This window comes from Serinus canaria, chromosome 7, assembly GCF_022539315.1.
Source record: "Serinus canaria isolate serCan28SL12 chromosome 7, serCan2020, whole genome shotgun sequence".
Classification (NCBI taxonomy): Eukaryota; Metazoa; Chordata; class Aves; order Passeriformes; family Fringillidae; genus Serinus; species Serinus canaria.
This window is the reverse complement of record NC_066321.1, coordinates 9,349,666-9,363,742: the sequence shown is the minus strand read 5'-3', so window position 1 is coordinate 9,363,742 and position 14,077 is coordinate 9,349,666. Positions and strand designations below refer to the sequence as shown.

The window sequence follows — 14,077 nt, the reverse complement described above, 5'->3', positions numbered from 1 at the left end:
AACCTTGCTGATAAATGTGTGATACTGACAAATGGCCCGTTTGCATAATTAATCAGAATTAGTTAATTATTATTATAAACTATTATTAATTAATCATTAATTGACAAGTTAAGAATAAGCTTATTTACTCTTCATGAAGGCTGCTGCAAGCATAATTTTATCTAAAGCATTAAAAGCATGCAGCTGAAAGACTAACATATTTGTAGCTAAAAACCACGTCACTATCACAGTCTGCACATCTCAGCAGACATTTGAAAAATAGACCCCACTTTTCTAGAGCTTTATAGGGCTTTGAAAATCCAAAGTGAGGAAAATCTTCTAGACATTTTTTCTGATTGAAAATGTATCTCACATAGAAAAGGCTCATGCAAAAGACAAGTAATCCATTAGCCTCCTCTAGGTGAAGGGGAACACGAGCAATTGTGGCAGTTCCCTGCCAGGTCTCTTGCCTCCACTGGTCATTGAGCTCTATAAACAGCAGTATTTGTTCCCCAGTTAGTATAAATGGGTATTTTTCCTATAACTGTGATAATATGAATCTCTGCTGGCCACAGGCAATGGATGCTGGAACAGCAACTTGTTGCAGAGCTAGCTTTTCTTACAGCTGCTAGAGCTGGGAGGCTCTGGCTAGCCATCGTCCAGGAGTGCCCTTTGGACTCAGGAAGAACAACATCCATGGTGCCAGCAGAGTGCATGAGCTGCAATAGAACCTTCTGGATGGACTTGACAAAGGTAAGCTGAGCAAAGGTGGCTAATTTATGGCTCTGTGTGCCTAGATCTAACCTTCTATGTATGGAAACAGGATGTGTTAATGGGCTTGGGCATTAGCACTGTGATAAAGAAATGGATGTCACCACCAAGCATATACAATAGCAGAGACATCTGGCTGCTGAGTAGGGCAGGGCCTTTGCCAGTGCTATTCAAATGGACACATCCTGCAAAGCTTTTACAGTGTTTGCTTAGAATGAAAAAGGTTTCTGGGCAGATCTATCCTGATGCAAAGTCAGATCAAGTGAAAAACGGGTATTGCTTTCAGTAAGTCTTGGCACAAGAATGTTCACATCTTGCTATTACCTACAAGCCTCCAACCAGGAAACCAACCAACAGACAATCTTGAAGACTTCTGTGCTTATGATTTACAGCTGAAAATTGGTCTGTAGCACACTGTGGATGTTGCTGGAAATACATCAGTTCATTCACAGTAGGCAACAGAGACCCACAACCATCTGCTGCCAGTTGCAAGCTTAACAGGTTTTAATTCGGCTGATAACTCTGCAATTTTATCTTTGTATTAACTAGGAGTTCCTGTCCTCTCACAGCTTCAAGCTGCTACAAAACTCTGCATAGAGATGCTTTACTGCTGCTAATGCCTCCACCCCGTTATACCTCTCACTGAGTATCAGGAAAAGGCAAGTTTAGCTGTAGGCTCTGGCCCACAACTACCAACTTTGGCATAAAGCCAGAAAATGTACTAAGTGGCTTAAGGAATGACACCTTTAGTTTGAACAGACTATGGTGCAACCCTCTTGAAAGCTGGTGGCGATGTTTCCATTAATTTATTTCAAAAGGAAAGAACAAAAGCTCAGTGAGCCGGCTCAGAGGGAGCTGCTTTCCAGACTGGTTGGTTAAGGAGCCTCTGGCCAAAAGGGTACTGGGGTGGAACAGTTGCACCTTTTGTTATGACTGTAACACAGCTTGAATTACCTGGGTTTAGTATGAAAGTCCTGAAAACTGCTCTTGGAATTAGGCTGAATTAGGTTAATCATAAGCACCAGTGATTTACCATTGTTCTGCTAACAAGGAAAGCCGTTGGCTTACAGTGACATCTTTCATCATTAATTAATCAAAATCTAGACATGCTGAATTGTGTATCACAACTGGCTTCTCAACAGCTGCTGAAAGTACTAGAAAATCCATTCACTGCCACACAATAGCTGCCTTGATAAATCACAAAACAGAAGATAGTGGTTCTTACCTTTCAAAAGGCTCAGCACCAGGCTGAGCCACACAGCGAAGAACACAGAGCGTCTCATTGCCACTTCTGGTGCTGCTGCCACTTGCTGCTGAGCCTCAGAGAAAGTGCCTTTCTCTTCTGGCGTCAGCTCATTTAAGGTCCCAGGCACAGGTAAAGAGCTCAGCCCTGAGCTGACGTCATGGTGGCAAGTGGCAAATGATAAATTCAAGCGGTGTTTTTCTTCCTCCTCAGGCTGGGAGGAGATTTCTGGACCTGCAGAGTTCTTCTTTTAAGTCATAAATACTTGAGATATGTTGACACAAGGAAGTTACTGCTAAATAAGCTGACATGGGAACTGACAGTGCACCAGCTATCCCCTGCCAGCTTTCCATACCAATACCTTCCACGCAAATTAAATGAAGAGTGCAGTATAATCTGTTCTTAAAGTGGAAGAGGTGACCCTGTGCCAATACATGCTAATTATGCACTTGGAAAAGAGTACCTGGGATCCACATGCTCACTTCCCGTGCAATAAATTACTAGTACAGAGGAGCTTCATTCCTCAAAGTCCAAATATTTTTTTCCTTATAAGCAAAATCTTATGCTAAAGCACTTCGTACTGCTTAACAGCGTTAAAAGAAAGAGAAAACATCTGCACCTTTGACATCAAAGAAACAGGACTGACTTTGGCCCTTCTGGCAGTGATCATGGCTGTTTTGTTTGCTGCCCTCTTATGTGTGTTGCAGGCTCACTAAAGTAGTGGTCGAAAAGGAGGAGCAGGCAGGACAGCTGGTTTTGTCTTTACCTGAGTGGCAGCCTCCCCTTCTTGAGGCAAAGTGTATTTTTGCCAGGGAGACATTTGTAACCAGGGAATGTCAGGCTGGAGCAGAAAGCCTGCAGCAGATCTAGAGATGACAAAAAGCCCAGAAAGCCATTAACCAGGTAACCCTGCTGTGACACGTGGAAAATAGATTGGAGACTGAGACTTTTTAACACTGTACTCTAGGAAGCTTCTGAAATGGCCAGTGAGAGACCAAGATGAGAAAAAAAGGTCTCTGTGGGGAGGAGTTGGTTATCCCAAAGTCTCTTACTTCTAGCTGCCTCCCCTGCCCAAGTTTTCCATTGTTTGTTCTGCTTTGTGCTCCAGTAAAATGCACTGCTTGAGGTCAGCTGGGCCAGATCTGTGATTTCCAGTTCCTCCTTTTCAGGCAAAGGTGCAATTTCTCTCATTTTGAAGGTCTGAGTGACTCTGTATCCTGCCACGACGGCCAGTAAAGTCTTTCTCTGAAATAAACACAGTATATGCCATCCTTACCAGACAAAAGAAGGACAAACAACCCACCAGTATATCCCCTGCAATGCCACTTCTAATGGCTGTGGTCCTGGTCTGTCTCCTCTGGCAGACCCCACTGCCAGCAACACAGGCATGTTGTGAACACACTGCTGAATGCCACGTAACAGCTCAGTGTAGTAAATGCCTCTCCCTTTGTCTGCTTTTGTTTGATCTTCTGTTTTAAGAACAAGAAATGCAGTCTTGGGTAATCTCCTATTTTGAGAGGGTGTATCTCCTTGAATGAAGGAGGGTGAGAGAGACCAGAAGTATTTCTCAAAGTCATTCCTGAGCATAGGGTTTTCTTAAACTTTTAACTTGCATTGAACCAGGAAACAGTGCTGGCTTACCGACAGCAAAAACAGTTGTGTGCCTCTCTGCTGGCACAAGGAATGAGCAGCCTTGTCCCTCTGTGAACGTGCTCAGGATGCTGAGCCTGAAATGTGGGGGTTTTGCATGTGCCTTCCTTTGTATCTCTGTCCCTGAAGTCCCTCCAGCGTGACCTGCTCCCCACACCTACCCCTAGTCCCCACAGTGACCCACTGGCAGCCCCCCTCTCCCTCTGTCTGCTCCTTCAGGCCATGCTGGATTCAGCTCCTGCCGTGCTGCTGCTCCTTCCCATTGCCCATCAGATCACTCAGTTCCTCCAGGCCCCTCCTTAAAACTGCTTTGCCAGGAAGCTGACAGAATAAGAGAAGGAAATGCCTGGGAAACATTTGGCCCCAGTGCCCTGTGCCTACTTGCTTGGCCAGTGTCCAGCCTCCACCTCAGGCCACCACCACCCTCCCAGCTTCAGGGGACATCCAAAAACTAATCCCAAAGTCTTGCCAGAATAACAAATTTCAGTGCTGTGAGCCCCAGACCCAGCAGGTGCTTGAGGTGGGAGTGGGTGTGCAGAGGAGGACAAACCTGGCTGTTGGAGAGTGGCACAGCTTTGTGTCACCCATCCTCTGGCAACGTCCATCTCCCAGACTTACACTCCAGTTTTCCAATGCTGCCTCAAGGTGCAGCTAGATTAATCCAGGTCTCAAAATCTCCCTGTTGGCTGTGAAGCAAGTGCATGGGACCAAAATAACTTCTCAGGGCACTATAGAAAATGAGGGCCAGGTCTTCAGCAGGTGTAAATGGTGCAGCTTTCCTGCCCACACTAGAGACTACTGGTTGAGTGTGCAGTCCTGCACATTAGAACTGTTCTCTACAGTGAATGCACATCAGGAGCTGGTGTGTTACCTATACTTATAAACTTTACTTCCATTCCTGCCTGGTTGTTTGCTTTTATCACAGTTTTGGCAGTGTGAGTCATTTGCAATGCAAAAGGCCCCAGCTCCTCCAGGAAGTAATGCCCTGAACAGTAATATATCTTCACAGACTAGCAGATTTCATCTCTGCGTGCCCTTCCCTGCCCATTTGTGACACACCAGTGGTCACAACAGGCTCTCTCCAGGAAGGAAAGGGACAGGCTCTATGTGCCCATTGCTTGGTGATTTGTGGGGGAATTAATTATAGAGATATGGTGGTTTAGGAGGACAGACACAGAGAATTAACCAAAGAGGAGAACTGATACCAGTGAAACTGCACTTACTAATTAAGTCATTAAGCACAATAAATAGTTGACTGTTAGTCCAGACAGACTCACACAGCCACAGGAGTTGTGATGTCCTGCAAGGAACTACAGAGAAAACTTCCATTGCAGAAATATCTCAATAACTTTCCAGAGGCTGTAAAACAAAACTGTTGTGTGTCAAAACTCAGATATGACAATCAAGATCACTGAACAATTATTATGGAATAAAAAAATATGCTATGTTTAGTACCAGTAGCTGCTCTATTGTCAATACTTTTTTATGGCAGGAAAAAGAAATACCGAAAGTAAAGGGCCTTATCTATCTATTAGAAAGTGCGTGTAATCAAGAGGCAATCATGCTGTCAGAAGTGATAGTAGGAAAAATTGTCTTTTACAGTTCTTTATGTGCATCAGCTCAATACTTTTTTCAATCCTTTTTCTTACTAGATTTCTCTATATTTTGTTATTTCATGTAAATTTGGTTCCTCCACTATATATGACATATATAAGTAGAAATACATGTTTTGATTAGCTACAAGTTAAAAAAAAAACTTCAGCAGTCTAAATCAAAGCTTTAGCTATGGATACAGATTCATATATAATCAGGGGAAGCAGATGTTCTTTAACTTCTTTTCAGGTGGGTTCCAAGAGTTTGAGGGCACACACTAGGGATGCATTCAGTGGTCTCAGAGGCACTGACATGCAAATCTGAAGTGGGCAGGGCTGTTAAATCATAACCCCAAAGACCTTTTACTTAGTCCTATGGAAATGTTGTGAGCTGTGGTTTTACACTGCCAATCTCCTAAAAGATACCAACCTCACACAGAAAGTAGAACAACATGAGACAGTCGTGGTAAGTGGTCTCTTACCATGGGGTGAGGTGCTCTCTGTGGGTGTGTCTCTCTTTTCATGGCTACTGTGAGAGCCAGATCATGTGTTCAAACTCTGTTCACCTAACTTTTCACAGAACAGATGAATCCCACCTTAGTCCCATCTGATTTCTGTCACAGCTGTCCTGCTCTGGAGCAATACTGAAAAAATTGCCCCAAATGAACCTACCTGCCAGATGCTCTTTCAAGTCATGCCTCTTCTCAGCAGCCTGAGCTGGACTTGGTGTTCCTCTGGATTCAAGGTGCCCTCCTTCTTCCTTTGAGGGACACTCAGCTGGGCATTCTTCACTGTCCTTGGTGGTTTTTACTGGGACAGGACTGATCTCATGGTGGTCAGGTCCAGTCCTTTGCCCTTGCAACCAGCCCTGCTGCACCCACCTCTCCTTAGGTTTTCCTCCCCTCAACATGCACTCAAACACATAAACACACAACTTTACCAGTTCCAGCAAAAATTAAACTGAGGAAAAATTAAAATTAGACTGAGTCCCTTGGTGCCACCAAGATAAATGTATCAGAACACAACTTGTACTTCAGCTGAGCAGAATTTTGTTTGCACAACTAACAGAACATACCCATTTCCTCTTTGCTTTTCAATTTAGTTATTCAATCAGGAAGCACCATCAGAAGAACAAAAGCAATTTCTTTTCTATGCAGCTTCTTATTTTCTGGATTAGATGTATAATAATAATTAAAACCACCTAAAAATTGCGCCATGTTTCCCCTTACAGGCAAAGCTAAAGACAATAAAAAAGCAGGGACATAGTAATATTCATTGTTTTATTGTATCCTTTTTATGATACTGACTAGAACGCCAGATTTAATAATATTGGATGCAGGTATAAAAATAATCCAATCCTTAAAAATTATAGTTTGCTACTACAGTACTGTATAATTAGTGGAGGCTGAAAATATGATACAACTTTAAATAATACTGGTTTGGAAAATATCCTCAGAACCCCAGAGACTTGGAAGCAAACATTCAGAGATAGAGGGAAGGGAGTGGAGCAATGTCAAGAAACATAAAGCAGTTTACATTCAGGTTGTAAAGAAGCACAAACAAAGGCTGAAAATTTATCTTTTGGAAGAGAGTTCACAAAAGGTGAGCTTTACTACTGCAATTCTAAAAGCTGCTTAAATAAATCATTATGATTTTACATACCAAGTTTCACCTTTGACTAGGAGAAAGTCCTGTAGAATTTAATGGGTTTAAAGCAAATGACTGAGTTTAACAGAATTTCCTTTACAAAATGATGGTAATAAATATTTATCCTGTTGAGCTTCTTTTTTTTTCTTTAAAGTAAAGAAATCCTAACAGATTTTATTGAAGACCTTTTATGTCCAGAAAATTCTATAGCTGAGTTCAAGAGAAGTGATCAGTATTTACAGTATTCCACAGGACTTTTCCATACAGGATTTTGCTGATCTGGGGGCTGCCTGTTGCAGTCATTAACCCAAGTAGGACTCCCATCTCTTCTAGCATTTCATTGAAATAGAGACTGAGCAATTTAGCATTTCAATACCACTTTGGAGGAACATCAGGTACCCCTGCTAGGTGTTCCCTCAACAAGGATATTATGCAACACAGACTAGACACAGAAAAGGTGTCATCCCACACTTGATCTCACAGTACTGAAGTCACACTTCTGCAAAATAAGTAAGCATATTCTTTTTTTTTTTTTTTTTTTTAATTTTGGTACTTCTTACTCCTTCGTGAATTTCTCTCCTGCTTTTCAATTTCAGCAGCTCAAGGGAATGAAGAATTAAATGTGCATTGAAAAGGTCCCAAACTCTTACTAGCATAGGACATACCCCTTCTGAAAATACGAGATCTTGCTTAATTTCTAAAGGGACAGGCAAGAGTGATCTGCAGAGCAGCTGATATGTGTGACAGCAGGAAGCATCTCTACATCCCTAGATATTACATGATAGGAAAAAGGCTGGCTGACCAGTAAAACAACTACACAAAATTCACATTCAGTCTTCCCAGGAAACTGTTTCCAGCCTCAAAGCTGTTTTGTTCATTCTCACATAACACAGGTCCTGCTACAGTAATAAGCAAGCTTAAAAAAAAAAAAATAGACACAACATGGAAAGGCAGGAACAGTATCACAGAAATAGGCAGACAGAGCCATGGGAAAGCATGTACTACATGCAGGTGACCCTGGTGGTGGAGTAATTCAGGCCTAAAAAAACTTCTTTACAGTCCATGGGAGAGTTACCCCAGTCACTGTAGGGATGCTGGATTACATCCTTTGTGTGTAAAGAGGAAAAAACATTAGTCAGCATAGGAAGAGCATTTAACTAAAATGCATCCGTTCTTGTTAATTTAAGGAAGAAAGCTAAAGGTTACTATTGGGGAATGAAAATTCCAGCTGGTTTGGAAGGGATATGGCCATTGACCAGCATCAGAGACAAGTCATGGGAAAGCAACTCAGCATACCTGCAGTAGTGTCCAAACCCACTCTGTGCTCACTCAGGTCCAAGCAAACAACCTGTACAAGTACTAGCACGAACAATTTCACAATGATAAATATCTCTCTCTAACTGCAATTTATTGCTACTTTTACTACCCTGCAGCATGGAGGCAGACAACTTTCACAAAGCAGTTCATGAGCAGTAACTCAGTACATGAAGTGCCAGTGGGTCTTACAGGAAAAGCCACAAAAGCAATGAGATTCATTGCTGCTATAAAACCTAACACTTCCAGTGTGGGGGAAAACCTGGCCCACTTTTTCCACTTATAGCCCAACTCAGTGCTGTGAGGTTTCAACAGCGTGAAAAAACAAGCCTGATTTTCCCAGTGCAGCCTGAAGGACTGGCCAGGGCAAGCAGCAGGACACAGGAAGACTGTATGTTCAAGAAGCCTTCTGAAAGATTCCTCAAATCTGTGTTTTGCTGATCAGTTCACTGGGACTGCCTCTCCTATGCTGACTGTCAGGGGTATTTTTGTGGGTAAGGCATTGTGCCAGTATAACTGGCAGAGCACCATAGCAGCAAACACATGCCTTTCACAGTTTTTCCTGTCAAGCAACAGAATTAACACTTTTTTCCCAAATTTAATTAAAAATACACCCACACAACTGCCCATGGGTCATTGCTGACTGCTCCCCTCACTTTCCACAGCAGCCAGGAGCATTAGCAGATTTATGAGCAGTGCTGGTGTAGTTTTTCTTCCTTTCCCCACGTCTGGCTGAACCACTTGCATTCTCCATACCAAAGACATGCCACTTCCCTCCTATCCTCTAACATAGTGGAGAGTGATTCCCCTTAGCAAAAACATCCAGTGTGCTCAAAATTTTCAATTTGGGGTAGCTAGAAGTAATCTAAAAGAGAGATGAGAAATAAGCTGCATGTATTTAGACATCCTACAGGGAGTTAGGTTGTGAACAGAGAAGCATCTGATTTTGAAAGTGGGCATGAGAGCATATAGAGACCCTTCTTATACCCAAGAGGAGTAACTGGCCCCACTCCACTGCCAAAGGGAGCTTTGTTCATGGCAGACACAGAGAGGATCCTGGTGGCAGCTTTCCACAGAGACAACCTGCACTGAAACACTGCCCACATCCCTCCTGTGGCTGGGCGAGTCTGTACTGCTGGGTGAGGCAGTGAACACTGCAGTAAAATAACCACCATAAACTGTGACACAACACAGTGCTCTGCACCCACCCCTTTGTCCCAGAGGAGCTGGGAGCAGGTGGTGCCTGGCTGAAGACAGGAGCACTGCAGCACAGATTGCATCTGGGCCAGTGGAGACCCAAGGGCTGAATCACCCCAGGCTACCTCTGTCACCTTCCCAAAAGCTTCCTGGAACACTCTGGGGGAAAGCACCTGCACTCATCTGGGCACTGACTCCTGCCTGAACTCCTCTCTTGCCTGCTGGGCAGGGCCTCCTAAGACACCCAGAGAAGGTGTGGCAAGTCAGGAGAGACCCTTTTCCCCCTCCTCCTAGGCACTATGTATTGTCTCTGAGACTCCTTTCTAGGTCAGGCTGCGATGGATAAACCCTCGTAAGAAATGTTCCAATGTTTACCTGCATTGGCAGAGAAAAAAATTCAGTGCAATAACACTCTTTCAGAAAATTCCAAGTTTTGCAGTCCTCACTCAGAAAATCCTGCTGGATTTACTAAGACTCTTTCTATCCAGATACAATTCAAGAAGAATTTGAAGACCATTAAGGTATTAAAATTACTACTTGCAAACTTTTGTGTGCTCTCACTAGAAATAGTCCTATCTCAATTCCACTCAAATCCCTTGCAATTTGCAATGTGCTGGGAGATACAGCCAGAAGTTTTGTTCATATACTCTTTGTGCAGAAGGACTGATCTGCAATTGTGAGTTGGTGTGCCATACTTTGTCCTTTGTACCTGACACGCAGAAGTTCATCTCCTAGTCTTTGAACTAACCAAGCAGTTAAACACCTTTGCCTATAAGCATAGGCCTAAATGCTTCCCCATCTGAGGAAATGCTGGCACATGGGCAGATCATGGGGTTCTCATAATTTCTGGGACACCTCCTTATCACAAACTGCTTTACTGAAAAGGGACAAAGTCCAGTGCTTGTCTATAGGCTTTGGATTTAGATTTAGCATGAATTGCATCTTCGTCTTTTCTTCCGTAACAAAAACATAGCTCTGCCCCATACCAGGGGAAAGGCAATCCTTTCTGTCCTGGATGAAAACTGTGATCAGGGTGGCAGAGAGCACCTAATTCTTGTGCTTTACCTGTTGTAATATTTTGGACACTGTAAGCAGAGCTTTCCCTAAATACAGTTCCTTAGGCAGCTGTACTTCCCATGAGCATCCTCGTTTCCCCTACAGCTGAGATGAGCTGTGCACTACCAGCTGCAAGGCTGATTATGGATCAGACAGGTGTGAAGCTGCATGCATTGTCACCAAAAGTTCATGTAAGTGCAAAGGGTACTGCCCTAGGTGTCCATAAAGCTCTGTTTCTCTGCAAGCTCACACTGCTGCTTCTACATAGAAGACAAGAGCTGAGGCATAAAAAACACACTGTGTTTGCGTGCTATGGTGCACTGAACTGTGCCTTCTCAGGCACATCTGTGGCACCTTTCCTGTCTTGAAGTTTTGAGAAAACAGAAGGAACTGAAACCAGGGACCAGAAACCTCTTAGCCAACACAGCTTATAATTGCCTGTTGCTGTCTCACTTCCCTCTGGATACCTGTTACTGACCTTTGGTAGGCAACACAACAGCCTTTGAAGCACTTGGAAAGGATCTGGGAACTCACACCATCTGTAGGATGCAAGTACCTCCTTCCTGATGGAGAGTTCCTCATCACCCCAGGTTTGCCTCCAGTGAGCACACAACACACAAGCATTTGAACTGGGGTTAGGCACTTTGGGGGATGCACCCCATTAACCTCAGTGCTTCAGTGAGCTGAGCTACCTAATGAACTCAGCTGTAGGCATGTGTCTTTTAAAGCATGGTGGGGGAGAAGGGAATATCAGCTTATGTACACCCTACAGATATGGTGAGTTAGTGATGAACGAACTGTGCTGTTATCCTTATACAAGCAGCCACCTTGAATTAAAAGCACTTTCCCATTCAAGAAGAGAAACTGCATCTGGACCTTGTATCTAAACAGGCTTTGGATGACTCAGATTAACAGTGCAGTAAAGATAAGTGGTAAATATACTTCATGATATTTCATTCTATTTCCCGCATGTCAGCCGGGGCAATCCCAGCGCAAATGCAGCCTGTTGGAGAATAGAAACTAGCCCTGAGTTCTTGGGGTGTTGGCTGGTGAGAGGCTCAACATGACCCAGCAATGTGCTCTCACAGCCCAGAAAGCCAATTTGTGTCCTGGGCAGCACCAGAACCAGGGTGGGGAGGAGATTCTCTCCCTCTGCTCTGCTCCCCTGAGACCCCACCTGCAGTGCTGTGTTCAGTGGTCCCATCAGAAGAAATGAGGCCAGAGGAGGCCACAAAGGTGGTCAGAGGCTGGAGCACCTCTCCTATGAAAACAGTCTGAGAAAGTTGGAGCTGTTTAGCCTGGAGAAGAGTAGGCTCCAAGGAGACCTTAAAGCTCCTTCCAGTAACTAAAGGAGACCTACAAGAAAGCTGGAGAGGGACTTTTACAAGGGCATGTAGGGATAGGACAAGGGAAATTATTTTAAAGCAAAGAAGGCAGATTTAGATTAGTTACAAAAAAGAAATTCTTCACTGTGAGAATGGTGAGGCACTGAAACAGGTTGCCCAGAGAAGTTACCCAATCCCTGCAAGTGTTCAAAGCCAGGTTGGATGGGGCTTTGAGAAACCTGGTCTAGTGGAAGGTGTTCCATCTGCTTATGGTAAAGGAGTTGGAAAAAAATTATCTGTAAGATCCCTTCCAAGCCAATCCCTTCCAAGCCCATTCCAGGGTTCTGTGATTAGTAAGATCTCTTTCCTCACTCACTTTAGGTCAGAATACAGTCCATGAGTTTCAACCTGATCTTTGGTGAGAAATGCAATAACTTACATTCTTCAGCTTCTGCTAATATGAACGAACACACCTGGGTGAGGAAACTTGCCTGGTCTGAATCACTTGAAACTAGGATGGAAGAAAGAAAAACACTTCAACATAAGTGATCTTTGCTATGCTAGGATTGCAAGCATCATGTTTTTCTCTTCCTTAAATGCAACTGACTGCAGTAAGCCCTCTTTTCCAATGCACTGAAAGTCTCCACAGCACCTACAAATTCAAGGAGGACTCTGGAGGTTTGAAAACATATCCCACCTTCAGTGCCCAGAATTCAGGGTCCTCTGCCCAACCAAGGCTACAGCATTATTACTCCTACACAGATTCCTCATAAAAAGCATTCTGAATTCACAGCTCATCTTCTTCTTCCCTGTGAGGAATTATTTAATATTGTATTGCTCTGTCTACAAGCATTTAAATCCTTGCAGGGAAACAGAGCCCCAAAGGATCCCACATGGAAGCACCATGACGGCTTGTAGTGGCATCACTTCTGAACAATATTGGTTGACAAAACAACAACATGCCCTATGTACAGAAGGTTTTCAAAGCAGCACAGAGGAACAACTGTGCCTTTTTTCTGTTAAAATTGCAGTGCTGTGACTAACCTTCCTGCACTCCTTGGAGACAATCAACCCACAAATTCAGCCAATATTGCCAGACACCTGGCTTTGGCAAGGACCCAGAAATCTGGAGAACTTTTACCAGTATGAAGGTGAGGGCCAGAACACAAGCCAGCTTCCCTGTCATGGACAAAGCCAAGAGCAAGGCAGTGATCTAAAAGGAGTGGACAAACTTGCCTGACCAAAAGCAATTGCACAGTGAATCTTTGCATGAAGGCTGGCTAGGAAGACAAGCACAGTCAACAGTGAACGAGATCTGTAAACAAGACACTCCCTAGTGGTATTCAATGCAGAGTGCTGGGCACAGTTCATATGCCTGTACTGATCCATGCTTGCCCATGTAGCAAAAAGAGCGAAGAATGAATAAGGAGTACACGTGTTAGCTTCCCACTGGGTCTTCTAGTGATGTGCTTCTTGAGCCATTCCCTCCTCTTCCTCCTCCTCTCTGATGCTCAGCAACTGTGACCGTCCCTCAGGGCAGCAATGCTCAGCATGAAGTTCAAAGTCCTTCCTATTAAATGGGAAGAGTAAGATTGATGTGGCCTCAACTACCCAGGAGACAGATTGTACCTGGGAATTAAGGGCCACACAACTGTGTCAATCTTCCACTCCCTCTCCACTCCTTGCTAGAAATAGTCTCTTCTTCTGGTTTCATCACTAATGAAGGATGGATTGTATTGTCCAGGGTAGATGCACGAATGTCGAGATCCAGGCAAACCAGTGTAGGGAGGGTAAAGTCCATTTCTTTCCAGTTCAGGATTTCTCAGTCCAGTTGGCTGTATTAGCAAAAAAAAAAAAAAAAAACAACAACAACAAAAAAAAAATCTTATTCTCACACTCAAATCCTTCTTCAGGCACAGCCTTACCACATTTCTTTGCTGTTGGTTCAGTAGCTAGAGGGAACAACGGGATCTCTAAAGATCTCTATACTCTAGAACGATTTTTGCGGTATTGGCTGAAGGGATTATTATGATGAAATCTAATTTCAGCATCTGGCCAATGAACAGACTTGAAGTTTACCTGACACTGCCAACTGTGCTTATAAGTACACAGTTAAATTTTAATTTAAAAACAAAATCTGCTGCTGAGTTCAGGTATTGAAACAACTCTCGTTAAAAGGATATCATCCCAGAGCCATCGTTAAAGGAGACAATTATAGAAAATCAAAGGTAGTCTCATGCTTTGAGTATTACCTGGGCACTTCTATCCCCATTTACCATAGGTACCTCCTCTCCCAACACAGG

At 43.6% G+C, this 14,077-nt stretch overlaps 1 protein-coding gene across 3 annotated transcripts in view; it reads right to left on the bottom strand.

The window, feature by feature from the left end:
- Window positions 1-6,501: 6,501 nt before the first annotated feature.
- HEG1 (heart development protein with EGF like domains 1) overlaps window positions 6,502-14,077 on the bottom strand; it is a 50,327-nt gene continuing 42,751 nt past the window's right edge. For 2 of the 3 annotated variants that reach the window (XM_030241793.2, XM_030241794.2), the window contains exon 21: window positions 6,502-13,609. In XM_030241793.2, the coding sequence (XP_030097653.2) occupies window positions 13,460-13,609 (150 nt within the window). In that variant the 3' untranslated portion in view covers window positions 6,502-13,459. The remainder of the gene's footprint in view (window positions 13,610-14,077) is intronic. The other variant, XM_030241795.2, reaches the window with a different exon arrangement.